Source organism: Bipolaris zeicola (assembly GCF_000523435.1).
Source record: "Bipolaris zeicola 26-R-13 unplaced genomic scaffold scaffold_274, whole genome shotgun sequence".
NCBI lineage: Eukaryota > Fungi > Ascomycota > Dothideomycetes > Pleosporales > Pleosporaceae > Bipolaris > Bipolaris zeicola.
Window position 1 is genome coordinate 1 of NW_006912323.1, and position 14,920 is coordinate 14,920.

At 49.5% G+C, this 14,920-nt stretch overlaps 8 protein-coding genes across 8 annotated transcripts; 5 read left to right on the top strand and 3 right to left on the bottom strand.

The window, feature by feature from the left end:
* Window positions 1–349: 349 nt before the first annotated feature.
* On the bottom strand, window positions 350–890 carry COCCADRAFT_30273 (uncharacterized protein; the record flags this gene model as incomplete). Its single annotated transcript, XM_007719024.1, has 2 exons — window positions 350–582; window positions 755–890. The coding sequence occupies 2 exons, from the start codon at window positions 888–890 to the stop codon at window positions 350–352; spliced, it is 369 nt and encodes a 122-aa protein (XP_007717214.1).
* Window positions 891–2,827: 1,937 nt separating this feature from the next.
* COCCADRAFT_30274 (uncharacterized protein) lies at window positions 2,828–3,703 on the bottom strand (the record flags this gene model as incomplete). Its single annotated transcript, XM_007719025.1, has 2 exons — window positions 2,828–3,363; window positions 3,418–3,703. The coding sequence occupies 2 exons, from the start codon at window positions 3,701–3,703 to the stop codon at window positions 2,828–2,830; spliced, it is 822 nt and encodes a 273-aa protein (XP_007717215.1).
* A 494-nt stretch (window positions 3,704–4,197) lies between these two features.
* On the top strand, window positions 4,198–4,843 carry COCCADRAFT_60583 (uncharacterized protein; the record flags this gene model as incomplete). Its single annotated transcript, XM_007719026.1, has 3 exons — window positions 4,198–4,330; window positions 4,383–4,460; window positions 4,509–4,843. Coding segments are annotated over 3 exons (546 nt in total), but the record flags the coding sequence as incomplete, so codon positions are not given.
* A 1,459-nt stretch (window positions 4,844–6,302) lies between these two features.
* On the bottom strand, window positions 6,303–6,974 carry COCCADRAFT_30276 (uncharacterized protein; the record flags this gene model as incomplete). Its single annotated transcript, XM_007719027.1, has 1 exon — window positions 6,303–6,974. The coding sequence occupies one exon, from the start codon at window positions 6,972–6,974 to the stop codon at window positions 6,303–6,305; it is 672 nt and encodes a 223-aa protein (XP_007717217.1).
* On the top strand, window positions 6,973–7,479 carry COCCADRAFT_41009 (uncharacterized protein; the record flags this gene model as incomplete). Its single annotated transcript, XM_007719028.1, has 1 exon — window positions 6,973–7,479. One exon carries the CDS (start codon window positions 6,973–6,975, stop codon window positions 7,477–7,479), a length of 507 nt encoding a protein of 168 aa, XP_007717218.1.
* Window positions 7,480–7,934: 455 nt separating this feature from the next.
* COCCADRAFT_41010 (uncharacterized protein) lies at window positions 7,935–9,805 on the top strand (the record flags this gene model as incomplete). Its single annotated transcript, XM_007719029.1, has 5 exons — window positions 7,935–8,156; window positions 8,232–8,666; window positions 8,726–9,147; window positions 9,203–9,407; window positions 9,464–9,805. 5 exons carry the CDS (start codon window positions 7,935–7,937, stop codon window positions 9,803–9,805), a joined length of 1,626 nt encoding a protein of 541 aa, XP_007717219.1.
* A 2,098-nt stretch (window positions 9,806–11,903) lies between these two features.
* COCCADRAFT_109043 (uncharacterized protein) lies at window positions 11,904–12,967 on the top strand (the record flags this gene model as incomplete). The annotated part of the gene is made up of 2 exons (XM_007719030.1): window positions 11,904–12,191; window positions 12,245–12,967. 2 exons carry the CDS (start codon window positions 11,904–11,906, stop codon window positions 12,965–12,967), a joined length of 1,011 nt encoding a protein of 336 aa, XP_007717220.1.
* Window positions 12,968–13,240: 273 nt separating this feature from the next.
* On the top strand, window positions 13,241–14,756 carry COCCADRAFT_109068 (uncharacterized protein; the record flags this gene model as incomplete). The annotated part of the gene is made up of 2 exons (XM_007719031.1): window positions 13,241–13,421; window positions 13,510–14,756. The coding sequence occupies 2 exons, from the start codon at window positions 13,241–13,243 to the stop codon at window positions 14,754–14,756; spliced, it is 1,428 nt and encodes a 475-aa protein (XP_007717221.1).
* Between the last annotated feature and the right edge of the window lie 164 nt (window positions 14,757–14,920).

The window sequence follows — 14,920 nt, forward strand, 5'->3', positions numbered from 1 at the left end:
GTGGTTGGGACATATTACTTTGCAAGTGATGTTCGCGATGCCAAGAAAAAGTGTCCGGCTCGGTGGTGTGTCCGGCTCGGTGGTGCTTTACGTTAGTGTTTATATAAGTATTTTATACTACTAGAAAGTCTCTCTTATATAGGTAAGCTTTCTCTATAGACGGAGCTTAAAGCTATTGCGATAATATCCTTTAGTTATATAATACGTTTTTTCTTAGCTAATATGATTTAGATAGTTTTCTAGGAAGTATTAAGAAGTATATTTAAAATCTATTAGACTTTACGTAGCTAAGCTATATAAGCATTGCGCTCTAGCTTACCACTATAGCTAATAGACTCTCCTATGTATCCTACTCTTCATTCGGGCTGGGTGTTACTGTCAAAGATACAATATTAAGTGTGTTTGCTGCGATAGACTGCCCGGCGTAGTTGCATCGAACTCCAGCGGTTAGCTGATGGGAACCAAGCTGGAGGTATTGTGATCCTGGCCAAAGAGTCCATGCATTGGTCTGATAAGTATATCTCAAGGCAGAACCTATTTCCTCCTCGTTGACCGTAACAGTAAAGCCAATGCTCTGGTCACCTATACTTGTGTCAGTGTATTAGTGATATTTTGCTCCTAGGAGAAAAAGGTGGAAAATGGAAGGGTTTTCGAGACAGATGGTTTGCCAATGATATCTCTTAAGAGGTTGGATTCATACAAAGAACTATTCCAAGAGATAGAGAAATAAAATGATAATATATATTTTACGTACCTGTCGTTGTAACTTTGATTTTGCATTGGCCTTTAGGTGGCACGTTTACATTGCGTTGTAAAAAGCCCCACTCCTGGTTCACACTGGAAGTATTGAGGAAACTGATAACCAATTGATGAGGAGAGTCGGCAGCCATAGCGAAGGATGGAAATGATCGATCAAATGAAACTTGTGACCCTTTTACAATATTCAAGTTGAATAACATACGGCTCCCGACTAGCATTTATAGATGCTTTCGATGAAGAGTTAACTCGATCTCTTCTACAACAGTCCACCCCGCCTATCCTAACAAGACCCCATAATCGGCCAATAGTAATTCCAAATCCAGTCGTGCTGGGTCGTGTGTTCCGTGGCTGGCTGAAATTTCTCTATGTGGCCGGACCACGAGAGGACGAACGATCTAGAATCAAGCTTCTCGGAATGGGGGCGGGGATTATATTATTTCGTGGCTGGCTGGAAATTCCCATTCGAGAGTAGGAAGTGCCTAGCCAGCGCATAGCCCCAATTTCCATTTTTACTGCTTCCTCCCTGTAGAGTCGCTGCAGCTGTTCGAAAGGTGCCATCTCAGCTTGTCCAGATGACGAGTGGCTGGATGAAACACGCTTAATCTGGACAGGTGGGTTGTATGTGCTCTCAAGCGGGGTCTCGACTGCCCTTGCGCTATCTTGTCTAAGTAACGGTCTCCGAGCAAAGGCCCACTCTACGTATACACTTACATTTATGCGTACTAGTGATTTCGCGATCCCTGGACTATATGCTTCTAAGGCTAATGGATTAGGACACTCACACTATCAACTCTATGCAGCCTCTGCATTGTTGTTCTGCCTAGCTACACATTATATTCCGGGATTGAATCAGATAAAACGTTATTATTGAACTACCTAGATACCTTTGAGATGGAGAAAATGTATGTCTTGTTCTCTACCCTAGGCGGTCGCCCAAGCGACACGTTGCCGCGATTCTAGAGCCTTTCTTGCATTGTATCGAGGAGTCTTCCCAAATCCCATATCACAGTGTTAGTCAACCCTAGTAGCCATGAAATGCAAATCGTCAAGTCCATGTGAGTACGTATTGTCTTGCCAGTGAGTAATCTAAACATATGATTCGGACAGTTTCCTAGGAAATATTGTGGAGTATGCTTGAAACCTATTGGACCCTGCATGGCTGACCCACATAAGCGTCACGCCCCATGCATTGGTCTGATAAGTATATCTCAAGGCAGAACATATTTCCTCCCCGCTAGCCGCAACAGTGAAGCCAATCCTCTGATCTACAATTGATAAACGTATGCCTTATATCGATATTGGGGTATAAAGGCTGCCTTTTACAGAAGGATTTGGTAAAGATTTGTGTGCGACCATCACAGACGAGTCATTGGCTACAGGTGGCATCCCAATGGAGGAGTTGAACAGTATATCCAATACACTTTGCAGGCTCACTTACGTGCTTCGGAGGAATATATGTGGTTGATCACATGTAGGCTTGGCTGAACTCAAATGCGTATGAAGTCTGAGCTGAAACTCCCATATGTAGGTCAAACCATCTGCAGGTCGAAACACCTGTAGATCGAGCCAGAATGCATATTCAGGTTCATCTAGGCTGAGATGTGCGTTAAGCTCTAGCTAAAATGCATGTATGTTGATCGGTCTCCATGGAGAGCACTATCTTTGCACCCAGCCATATGCCCATCAATGCAGTAGTATCACTTTAGTAGGGGCAGCCTGAATTGCGTACCTCCTGCATGTCCTAAAATTTTCTTTGCAATGCTCAACCAACACGACGTAAAACCTCCCATGTATCCCATTTAATATCATATGGGCTGATTAGAAGGCTGAAAGTACAGGGTATTATCTTGGTAGTCTTTTCGCAATCGATGTCGCTTATTTTGAACGCGCACATCAGGCTAGGAACTAGAGGTTAGTGCGTAGCACGTTGATTTTATGGAGTCCCTGATGCGATGGCACGCCAACGGGATCCCTACACAGTACAAGGAGTTGGTTTTATTGTTATGTGCTATTCCGTAGAACAGCCACCTAGTTAATGAACTGCGTAAGGCGGACAATCCAAAGCTCATCACTGCTCAACAAAATCTTTTGATGATGGCTTTTCATCAGTGATAGGCGAAGCCATATTAGACTCGGTCGGGAATGTGATAATCTTGTTGAGCAGCTGGGGTCGCCCATCGACAAAGTCCAGCGTGATCTCGGTAAACCATGAGCTCTGCGCACCGTACGGGTACTCTAGCGGCTCCACGGTAAGACTCTTCCGGTCAAACGCCTGCCGTCTGATCAAGGGCTGGGACTTGAGCTGGAACCAGATCAGTGCGGTATCAGTGGGCTGTATGGAGCCCGTGGTTGGAACAGGGAAAGTATGTGCTCCACTGCTCGCCATGAATACGGGAGTCACGTTGTCCTTGTCCTTGTCTCTGTGGAGATCGAGGCCTCGCTCCAAGACGATGGAGCACCCTGGGCTCGTGGCTGTGAAGGCAAATGCGTTCGGCGGGTTCTCGGGCGGCTGCTTTGCGCTGATCGATACCTTGTCGAACGAGTCGAATACGAAGGTCTCTCCAGGCTGGATTGGCAACGAATCGGTCGCCGAGTCGACGAAGACTAGACGTGGATGTCAGCTGCGCAGACATCCGCGGCGCGGCAGCGTGTCCATACAATTTGGCATGCACCCCGTTTCACTTGCAGACACTCGGTACGTCTCGCTCCAACGAATGGTCATCTGGGGACGGATGTCTCTGAGGTGATTAGTCCTGATCGGTGCGCGGGAAGGTTCGATCTCACCATTAGACCATCCCACAATATTGTATGTCTTCTCGCCCACGTGCTCATATTGGAACCCCCAAGCACAACATATGCTGTACTCCTCGTTCAACGCAACTGCGAGGCGCTTGTTGATCTTGATCTTAATGCTGCGCCTCGTGGGGCGGTTCTTAGAGTCCATACTTGGCCGGGCACCTATCCAGTGTGCAGTTCTGCGTTCCGTGGTTTCGAGAGGAATGTTTATGTGACGATCGCGTGGAGCGTCGAGGGACTGGAGATGGCTCAGCCAGCCATTGACAGAATCTGCAATCTCGTGATCTTAAGCGATTCATGTCAATTCTAGACTTGTAAACCCCTCAGTGAAGACTGCCCGCATGGCTAGCATGTGCATGGTTGCGGACTAGTGGGCGAAGGGGCGTCCAGTTGCCGTGACGGGCCGTACTAGCTATATGTGGGGCGATGTTGCTACTATTGGAACGCTGCATCTGCGTTGTGGCTGCCATCTTCGAGCTGAAAGCTTGAGAGAGCGAAGCGACGCACGGCATTCCCGAGCCCACGCGGTATAAGTTCAGTGCAGAAGTGCTCTATGGCCAAAGACACATTGCGAGCTCTTCACATCAGCACTCTATCGCTTCTTCTTCCACAATTGCGCGCCACCTCATCGTAACCATCACCATGGGCGACTACACCATCAACCTTTCCTTCACGAAGGAGCAGGTTGCAGAGATCAATACTCAAGGCTTCAAGCTCTGCTTCACCAGCGGCGTGGGCTCCGACTCCAAGTTCAACGTCATCGCGTGGAGCGATAGTGAGTCCCTCGTCCAGAACTCCTACCTCCACATCCACTGACATATCTCCAGCGATTGCGTCCACAGTGCAAATTACCTGGAGGGAGGATTACCAGGTTGCCGCGACCAAGGACCATTTTTCAGCAGGGGGTATATAACACCAACCGTAGCCAGAACAAGCACTGACACCAAAGCCAGTCAAGTTCCATATCAGCACCAGCCCCGCAGACATTGAGTTCAAGCAAGTCTACACTCTGCCGCCCGACTGGACCGACGGGACCATCAGCCAGGACTCCAGCCTGGGCGACACCTCGTTCAAGTTCGTCAACCAGACAGACAAGACGGCCTCCGCCGTCATCTACAAGCTCATCCAGGGGAAGCCAACCCCTTTCTATATCAGCCAGTCTCCCGTCTTCTCCCAGGGCAATGAGGTCTTGACCCCCAAGCTCGAAGTCGCGCTGTGGTTCCAGATGAACGCCGAAACGGGCACCATGTTCTCCCAGAACAGCACGCAAATTACCCCCATTGACTTCACCAACCAGCAGACCTGGAATGGCCATTGGGATGGGTCCTCGTTCGTAGTTGACCCGTGAATAGCGCCCGGATCATGCGGATTTGTGTGCATGTGGTCGACGTGCTGGGCAGCTCATACGTATACGTAACAGTTAAACTGTCTCATTTGCTCTTATATATCGATGGCAGTCTAGCAATCACTCTATCTCTCCTGTGATAGCAGCGTGGTTCCGCGCACGATGAAATGCTTCCCTTGACACCTCCTTCCGCACATGCTCACCCCCTAAGCACCTTGTCCACAATCCCTCTAGCCAGCCTTGTTATTGTTATCCCCTCTCACCAACTCCACAAAGCTAACATGCACCCCGAACGTCCTGAATAGCCAATTTCTTAGCTCCGCAGAGATGATGCTATCGATGCCATAACTCGCCATGTCCCTGCCCACGCCCACATGCTCGATTACAATAAAGAGCAGCTTTGCAAGCCTTTCTGTGACGACCTCCCCCCGCTAATCCACGCAGTTCCTGCACGTTTTTGGGCGTGTAGCGGCCGAGGCCTTTAACGCTTGGGTTGTCGCGAAGAGACGTCTCAACGCGGGCGCTGTATCCACCGCGTAACCCTTATTGAGGCTCGACTGGTGGTTCGCGTGATGATCCTGGATCGTCTGGACGACGCGTCCGATGCTAAATCTATACTAAAAAATACTACTAGCATGATAGCTACCGCTGTCGGTGTCGCTGTTAGCGAAACTAGACAGGCCCTTGGTATGATCTGCGCACGCCACAGTCATCCAGAACAAGCCAGCTGTCATACACGCGCCGCCAGGAGTCGAAATGGTGCATTGCGAGTCAGAATATTCGTGATGGAACTACGCGAGTGACTCGTCTTGCATATTTCGTGAAGGGCTCGCTACCCAAGGGTAGGGGAGAGGGGCGGCAGGCTGCAGCAAAACGCAGAGGACCAGGTAGCAGCGAGAAGGCTTCCTGCTCACTGTGGTGCAACACATAGATGATTGATGATGGCTTGTAATGATGTATATCTGGATAGGGGGGCGGCGGTCAAGGATTCTTTCCAGTCAACTCACTCAATGCTCAAGCCCATCTCTTCCCCTAACCCAGAGTTGCCTCGCACAGCAGTAGCGTTTGGTTCGGACCGGCCCTTCGTGTCTTGCAGGTTGCTGCATTAGCTTGGATGTTGCCGCTGTCCAACGCACACGTTGGCAGCGGTCGCACTAGCTAGTTGCGTTCCACCCTGCATGACCCGCCCCCGCAGTGCTAGTTTGCACTCTCCTTGGCCTCCTCCAACCCCGGGGCTGGTCTCCCAAGGTCTATAGTGACCCACCTCAGCCAGCCCCCAACTCCCCCCCAGCCTCCATCGAGCAGCCACATCCCAATCCGAATCCACACTCGCTAATCGGGGCCGGCCGACAATGTTGGATTTGGAGTACTTAACAGGGAGGGGACGGAAGTGGGTTCTGTTCTAGGTTTGGCTTTTCCTTCCCCTCGTCGAACGGCACGCCCGCCTGGTCAGCTGTAGATATCCTTCTAATGCGGTGTACAGGCCCTTCTCGAACCGCGCCCTCTCGTCCACCGGCCTCATCGCCAGCGGTATGAACAACCGCCCGTTCGGGGCTTCCGGATCTGGCTCATCTCCTGGCTTTCCCGGTAGAAGCTTGCTTGCTAGCTCATCCATGTACGGTTGCAGCCATGCCCAGTCGCCGCTCTGCAGCGTTGGGATGCCCACTGGCGCCGTGTTCACGAGCTGCGTCTTAGTGAGGTTGTAATTCTCGCTGCCAAGCCGCTTGTCGACCATGTACTCCGGCACGTTCTCTGTCACGAGCACCGGCCCAATATGGAACAAGGCCGTCATCTTGTGCATCGCCTGCTGCCAGGTCCATGGCGGGAGGGTCAAAGATGTGATGGGAAGCAGCGAGCTGTACAGGTGGAGCGCCAGGAACGGGTCGATGAGGGTCGCGTACGCCTGCAAGTGTGAGTTGCGCCGGTACGCGTGCGTTTGAACATACGCCTCGTCCCAAGTGGGAGACTTGCGAGACTGTTGCGTGGCTTGGACACTGTCGCGTGTCTCCCAGAAAGCCGTTGACCTGGATGAGGCTCTGACACTATAGGTTTGCGGTGCTATGAAAATGGTCATGACAAACTTCAATCATGAGAGACTGATGATATATGTTGGTGTGACCAGACAGGCACGAGTTGCTTTGTCCTCGGCTTTCAAATACGTAACGCAGAGGAAAGCCTTCAACAAAACCCTGATTGAACAGCCAGTAGTAGGCAATCGACTTGCGAGATGTGCGGGAGAGCTAGAGGCCCATTCGGCATGGTTGGATCAGCTAATATTTCAGCTTGACCATATTTCGAAGAGTGATGCAGATCGCGAGCTCGGCGGACTGACTGCACTCGCAAAAGCGAGGTCTGGAACGATACTCGACGATTGTGCGAGATGCGCTGTTTTGTTATTTGGTGGCAATGGAATTACTGTTTCTGGCCAAGGGGAGTTGGTGGAGAAGCTCTCCAGGGAGGCACCATGCGCTCGAATTCCGGGTGGCAGTGAAGATGTCATGCTGGACTTGGCTATACGGCAGATCCACAAGAACTTTGAGCATCGGAAACGCATCCAAGGGCAAAATCCAAAATTGTGACATGTTGCGGAAGACGAGGGCGTGAGTACAGCGCGCTTCTATGTATCATAATTTCAATCTCGATCTCTCTATGACAATATATACATCAATATCAAGCTATTTTCCGGCGGCACATGATGGCATGGGAATTCGTCGATCAGTTGAACAGAAACAGTGGTGGCTTCTGAAACTCGGGTAGAATAGATTTCGGGTTTCTGAATTTTGCCTCAGTCATTCATCATACCTCTCTAGGAATGGTCGATCTCTTGCTGCAGATGTCTTGTTATGTTATAGACAAGGAAATTACGAGGAGATCCAAATAGCCGAGGAATATTTTTCGGCCCAGTGAAATCCTCCCAAGAATACGACACAGGTGTAATTGGAAGGCCAAACTATTTAGTCCAACTGAGGAAAGCAATTGGATCTCTGTTGTTTATTTGGTGAAATCATTTACTACAAGAAATTACGCCGACAGCATGAAGACTGATTATTACCCATGTTCGACACAAGATCTCCTAACATGGGCGTTTGATCATGACAGATATGATGAAAACAAGCCAGTTATGTATAGCCTCGAAGATAGGAACCGCAGTCTTACGCGAAAGCAAGCAAAGACGTTCATCCGGAAGCTCATTGCAGGTCTACGTAAAGCTGGCCATAAATCTGGCGATTGCGTGTGCATTGCAGCCTTCAACGACGCGAGTGTTGGGCATTTACCTAAGGGTAGTCCAATCCTGAATCATCATCAGTGGCAATACTGATATAATTCTTAGATTCATCTGCCCATGATATTCAATGCGATCGTTGGTGCTGGAGGAGTGTTTGCAGGCACAAATCCCAGCTACAAACACAACGAACTCGTCCATCACCTCAAGACCTCAGAAGCTAAATTTCTTAATGTCGAGCCAGCATTTTTGGAGTCCATCAGTCGAGCCTCACAAGAAGTAGGCATACCAAGTGACCATATCTTTGTTCTAAATCTTTTTGGTGAATCTATTCCCACGGGCTATCGTTCGTGGACATGGCTTTTGAAACACGGAGAGCAAGATTGGGAACGATTTGATGATTTACAGACCGCAAAAAGTACCCCCATCGCCAGACTTTTTACCAGTGGAACCACTGGCCTGCCAAAAGCTTCGGTCATGACTCATCATGATGCGACATCTCACCACACATTAACCCGGGAGAGGAAACCTTTACCGTTTGAGGTATATCCAAGCTATTTGTTCGATATTTGATAACTGATGGAAGGCTGATATTGCTGTAGTCTCGCAATATCCTTGCGCTGCAGATGTTCCATGTCTCTACGATACCTGTAGTCCATTGCTCGCCGTGGAGAGTGGGACATAGCGCATACATCATGCGACATTTTCAAATGGAGCCCTATCTAAAGGCTGTAGAGGAGCTCAAGATCAATGAAATGGCACTGGTTCCTCCCCATGTGATTTCGATCCTTTCGTCCCCTCTTCTCAAGAAGGATACTCTGCGCTCTGTTAGACGAGTTACCGGAGGCGCTGCTCCATTGGATGCTGGCATTCAGCGAAAATTCAAAGCGCTGTGCGCACCTTGTGCAACATGTACTCAGATTTGGGGAATGACAGAGACATCTGGTTCAGCGACCTTATTTTACTACCCCGAAGAAGATGACACAGGGCGCATTGGACGTTTCATACCAAACGTTGAACATAAGTAAGACCAGAATCAACCTGGATAACTATCGACCATAAATAAGACACCGCTATAGGCTTATTGACGATGACGGCCGTACGATCAAGCAAGACGATGTGCGGGGAGAGCTATGCGTTCAAGGGCCGACAGTGACCCCTGGGTATTATAAAGACGCGAAAGCCAACGCCGCAGCTTTTGATGAGGATGGATTCTTTAAGACAGGGGACGTTGTGTATTGTGACAGTAAGACCAAGTTATGGTACATCGTAGATCGAAAGAAGGTCAGCATATCCGATTCACTACCCTGTCGAGTACACTATTGCTTACCAAATGCAAGGAATTGATCAAAGTGCGTGGATTTCAGGTGTCACCGCCAGAGATTGAAGGAACACTCTTGAGCCACCCTGAAATTATTGACGTCGCTGTAATTGGAGTGCGCTATCCGCCCAAGGATGACGAGTATCCACGCGCATATGTTGTTGTGCGGCAGGGATCAAGACTAGATGCCGATGCAGTCAAGCGTTACGTTAGTGAGCGACTTGCAAATTACAAGGAATTGACGGGTGGTGTCAGGTTCATCGATCAGATTCCCAAGAATGCTTCAGGGAAGAGACTGAAAAAGCTTTTGAAGAAATCTGCACAGAAAGAGATATCAGGGTGGCCCCAAGCACGCCTTTGATATTACGAGAATGGCAAGCTATTATGACTACTTCTTATAGAGATTGGGGAGAGCACTGCTACTTTGGACTTGGCTCAAAACGATCAAAGTATACGAAAATCTTATAAAGGTCTACTTTTTCCAAAAGTGCTATTCAAAGAACGTATCCCCTGCGTTGCTATGACCCAGCATCATGTCATCAAGCAAGGAGCGAGGAATTATATTTTAGCAGTACGAAAAAGGGCGTCTTACCGTGATTTCTCAAGATGATCTTGCTATAGTAGTTCATTCGTTACGAGCAGGTCTTAGCCCGGCTTCGAGTAATAGATGGGCTAAATTGCCCCACCCTAGAATTTGGCGGTTATTGCTACATGCAACCTGGGTTTAAGTAGTAGATGGTTATGAAGACGTGAGAGAAAAGGCCCGCTGCACAGATATACTTCGGTATTCCGCATACAATCTTTAGAGGAACTAAGATAGCTGCATAAAAGGTGCCCCTAATATAGTAACGTAAATTCGTAATGACGCCAATACCACGTACTACGTAGTGATGAATATCAAACAAATCAGTAATTCTAAATTTAGTAAGGCTTCTAGTAGTTGTAAAGATTCCATAGCGCGAGCCGTGCTAGCTTTTGCTATAATCTAGGCTGATGTTGGATGCGGTTTTTGTCGCGATATTTTAAGTTCCCCAAGAGGACGACGACAACCAAGCATACAAGGGGCTTTATTAGACATGGCAGATATATTTTGCAGCTGACTCGGAATGGATATACCCTGATTCAAATCTATTGGTGTTTTGCAATTACAGAAAGATAGGCTTTTCCCATTTCCTCTCTTCCATTATAATGCTTTTCTTTCGGCCCAGTCTACAGCGGAAAAATGGCAGCAGTGTATGCTTAGAAGATGCTCCGAATAGTCCTATATTGGACACATGCGTTTGTATATTAAGAAATTGACTGACCCGACATTTGTCACTTTGACAGAGACTCCTGCAAGTTCCGTCTTGGGTAGCAGACAGCAGTAAACACAATGTTGTCAATAGTGAACTGTGTTCAAGCACTACGCGTGTAGCGGCCCGCAGGCATGGCGGCTGTTCTGGACACAAACGAGCAATGGTTATTCAGTCTCGTGTGTTTTTGCATGTACATACTGACTACCTTGAAGAATGATGGAGCCCATGTACCTGAAGCTTTAATTTCGTGATAAGCCAAAGCAGCGACAAGGAAACCTAGGCAGAGTTTTGACACTGTTCGCCGCTGATCAGCCCGGGACTCGTAGGTGATTCGTATTAAGGTGAAGTTTGCGGAGCGAACTTCATCGGTGGTTGGGCGCAGCCACCCAACATTTTAGCTATATGCCCCCTCTCCCATACTGTCGCAGTTGGTGAATGAATCCATTATCCTATAATGCAATGTCGTCGTCTGTTTGTACGTAAGGCAGGTCGGCATTTCGTATATAGCATTCATTCGGCACACGCTGATCAGTATCCCCTACTCTTTACTTCGGGCTGCCATTCTGACGTGGAGGATGCCGAGACGCCGAAGGTGCGTGCACAAGGCTCGCCGTGGCTTGTTTCGCTTGTGGTGCGTAAGGTGCTCGGTCGTTTTGGTGCGGGATTGCGGATGATAGTCGGTGGCATGGCAGCGACGTCGGCGACGTGAGGGCTGTCTAGTACGTGGTAAGGCAAATGCGGACCCACGACACAGACATTGTACGAGGCAGCCCACTGTAAACTCGCCGTCCAACCTAAGTCCGTATTCGCATCAAATTGTCTTGGAATCGGGAGATAGCATTCAGGGTCTACGCTAGACAGCTTGTAAGTTTCTACTGCCGAGCGCTACCGGTCCGCTCTAAGGAGGCGGTTCATTATCGCAAAAGCCACATGCCGGTTTATTCCCCATTCGGCGAGATGTAGTCGGCGACTACAAGAACAGTGGCCTATGGCGATGAGCACACAGAGCGTCAGAAATGTAAGATGAGCATGTACATACAAGTAGCGCATTCCTCTCGGCTTTGTTCTCCTGAGTTTATCTTGTCGAAATTCCAGATTGCAAGGAGACAGCAACGAGAGTGAACGCCAAGCCAAGGAAGCGTGGACGCGAAAGACGAAAAGGACATGTTCACGCCGGTCGAGACGACTGTTGGAGCATTGCTGCTACATCAGGCAACCAGCAATCTTCTATACCAGAATGGGAACATATTGGGACTGAGCGGGTACCTGCGCCAGCTTCTTTCGGCGCCCACCAAGGAGCAGGTTGCCTTTTTCACTGGCATGGCAGCTAGCTATGTTCCCTTGAAAGCCCTAGCGCCACAGCTAATGACCGTCTATCCCGTGGTACAGTTGAGCCCCAAGACGGCTATGGCGACAGCTGCAGTGGGCGCGTTGATTGGGTGGGGAACCAAGGTGATTAGTCTTTGTCTCGACATATTCTTCAAGAGGCTGACATGGTTGATTAGATGGCCAACGGCTGTACTTCTGGACACATGCTTTGTGGTCTTTCGCGGTTGAGCGGACGTTCTGCAACTGCGGTTGCCGTATTCTTCCCCACTGCCATGATCACTCACCACCTGGCCAACCCGACACTTTCCACTTCAGTATGCGCAAGCGATGTGCCGTGCTACACGCCTGTATACCCATCGACAGAAGAGGCCATATCTCTTCTGATGCTAGCAGGATCCATTGTCATGGCGGCACGAACGATACCTCATCTCGCGGCTCTAGCCACCAGCTCTGGTGACACCAAGGAGGAAGCTGGTGAACCGCCCAACGCCGCACGCAATACAACGCAGTTTTTCGCTGGTCTTTTGTTTGCCCTTGGCCTCCAGATATCACAGATGGCACAACCGGCAAAAGTTGCTGCCTTCCTATCTTTTCCAGTCTTGCAACACTGGGATCCATCTCTTGCCCTGGTGATGATATTTGCAGTGCTACCGAACCTGATTGAAAATCGGATCAAAGGGTTCATGAAGCCGCCGTCATTTGCCGAACGATTCGCGTTGCCGACGAAAACAGTCAAGGACATTGATAAGAGGTTTTTGATGGGGGCTGTCGCATTTGGTATTGGGTGGGGTCTAGCAGGCGTCTGCCCAGGGCCAGCTGTGATCAGGGCTTTCTACCAGCCCGTCTGGGGTCTCCTATGGATTGGCGGGTTCTGGCTTGGTGGCAAAGTCAATGTCTGATAAGCATTGCGTCTCGAGGCAATGGCTAACAAAGCCCCTATGTAATTTATAATAACGACCTAGATGAGCACGAATCTTTTATGCGAAACGCGTGTTGTGACCATGTAGTGACAGTCATGCAGAATATCGTGTGTATGCGCTTCAGCCCTATGCAAGTGGTTGTAGGGTACATGGTGTGGGTCTCAAAAAGTTCAGCCCCGCCACGGCATCCCACCTGCACCACCCTCACGCCTCGCCCACGGCACTTGCAGTCACATAAGCAGTGAGAAAAAGATGGAAGACGACCGGGCAGCGACCAATCTTGGTCCAGACGTAGATCAGGGTATAGCGGAGGAGTCACCTTCTGTACCAAAACAACCAAAACGACGCTTTGTGGGCAGAAAGACGACGGAAAAGACGAGCGGGCAGCCAATGGATCCCAACGCCAACATCGAGGACTCGAGCGCGATACAAGGTGTGAGGAGCCCGCACGCACAAGGCGCTGACCGAAATCTTAGCAAAACATATCACAAATTAAAGTACACAAACTGACGTTGTATTAGTGGCCCAGCCTCGACGTACTGCTCGTGCTCTAAACGCCATACCCGACAACATTGTCCATGACAAGGACATCAACGATGCCATTGCGCTATTGCCACCAAACTACAACTTTGAAATCCACAAATGTATATACCGGATACGAACATCGGGGGCCAAGTCTATTGCCCTGCAGTTCCCCGAGGGACTGCTGCTATTTGCAACCACCATATCCGACATCCTCACGCGCTTTTGTCCGGGCACAAGCACGTTGATCATGGGCGATGTCACGTACGGGGCATGTTGTATAGACGACTACACAGCACGAGCGCTCGGATGCGACCTTTTGATACACTATGCGCATAGCTGCCTGATACCGGTCGCTGTGACCAAGATTGCAACGCTGTACATCTTCGTCTCCATCACCATCGATACTCAGCACCTGATCAACACGATTACCGATAACTTTGCCGTGGGCAAGACAATTGCACTAGTTGGAACCATTCAGTTCAACGCGACCATCCACGGTATAGTGCCCATACTGCGGAAGGAGGGATACAATCCGTTTGTGCCGCAGATCGCACCCTTGTCCAAGGGGGAAATTCTTGGATGCACATCGCCTTCTATGGCCATGAAGGTAGGGGAGCTCGACGGCAGAGGCAGAGAACAACAAGTGCCGGACCTAATACTGTACCTCGGCGACGGACGGTTCCACCTTGAAAGCGCTATGATTGCCAACCCCCAATTACCAGCATACCGATACGATCCATACTCACGACGGCTGACACACGAAGTCTATGAACATGAGTCTCTGTACAGTCTCCGACGCAGTGCCATCTTGACGGCTCGGAAAGCGCGCACTTGGGGCATCATTTTGGGTTCGCTAGGCCGGCAAGGCAACCCGCACACGTTGACGTTGATTGAAAACGAGCTGTCCAAGCAGAATATAAAATGCGTCAGTCTACTCATGTCTGAAATTTTCCCTGGAAGGCTGGCCATGATGGGCGACGTGGAGGCGTGGGTGCAAATTGCATGTCCTAGACTCAGTATCGATTGGGGGTATGCTTTTCCTAGGCCGTTGCTGAGCCCGTACGAGGCGCTCGTAGCACTAGGAGTAAGAGAAGCGCCGTGGCTCGACGAAGATGAAGACCGGCGCGTATCGGGAGGGAAAGAGCGGAGAAACCTCTATCCCATGGACTTTTACGCTTCAGAGGGATTGGGACGCACGACAGTGGAACACGTCAAGGCAGCAGAGGTTGCAATCAAAGCATGAGTTTTTGACATGCAACCATTTGTCTAGGCAAAGCATTGGAAATCCAAAGAGCGGGATGAGGCTGATATGAACAAGATGTAGAGAAGAAAAAGAAGAAGAAAAATAGATCAAAGCATCGCCAAATGGGTATCGTTGAGTATTTCCGCTGTACAAGAAACCAAAAC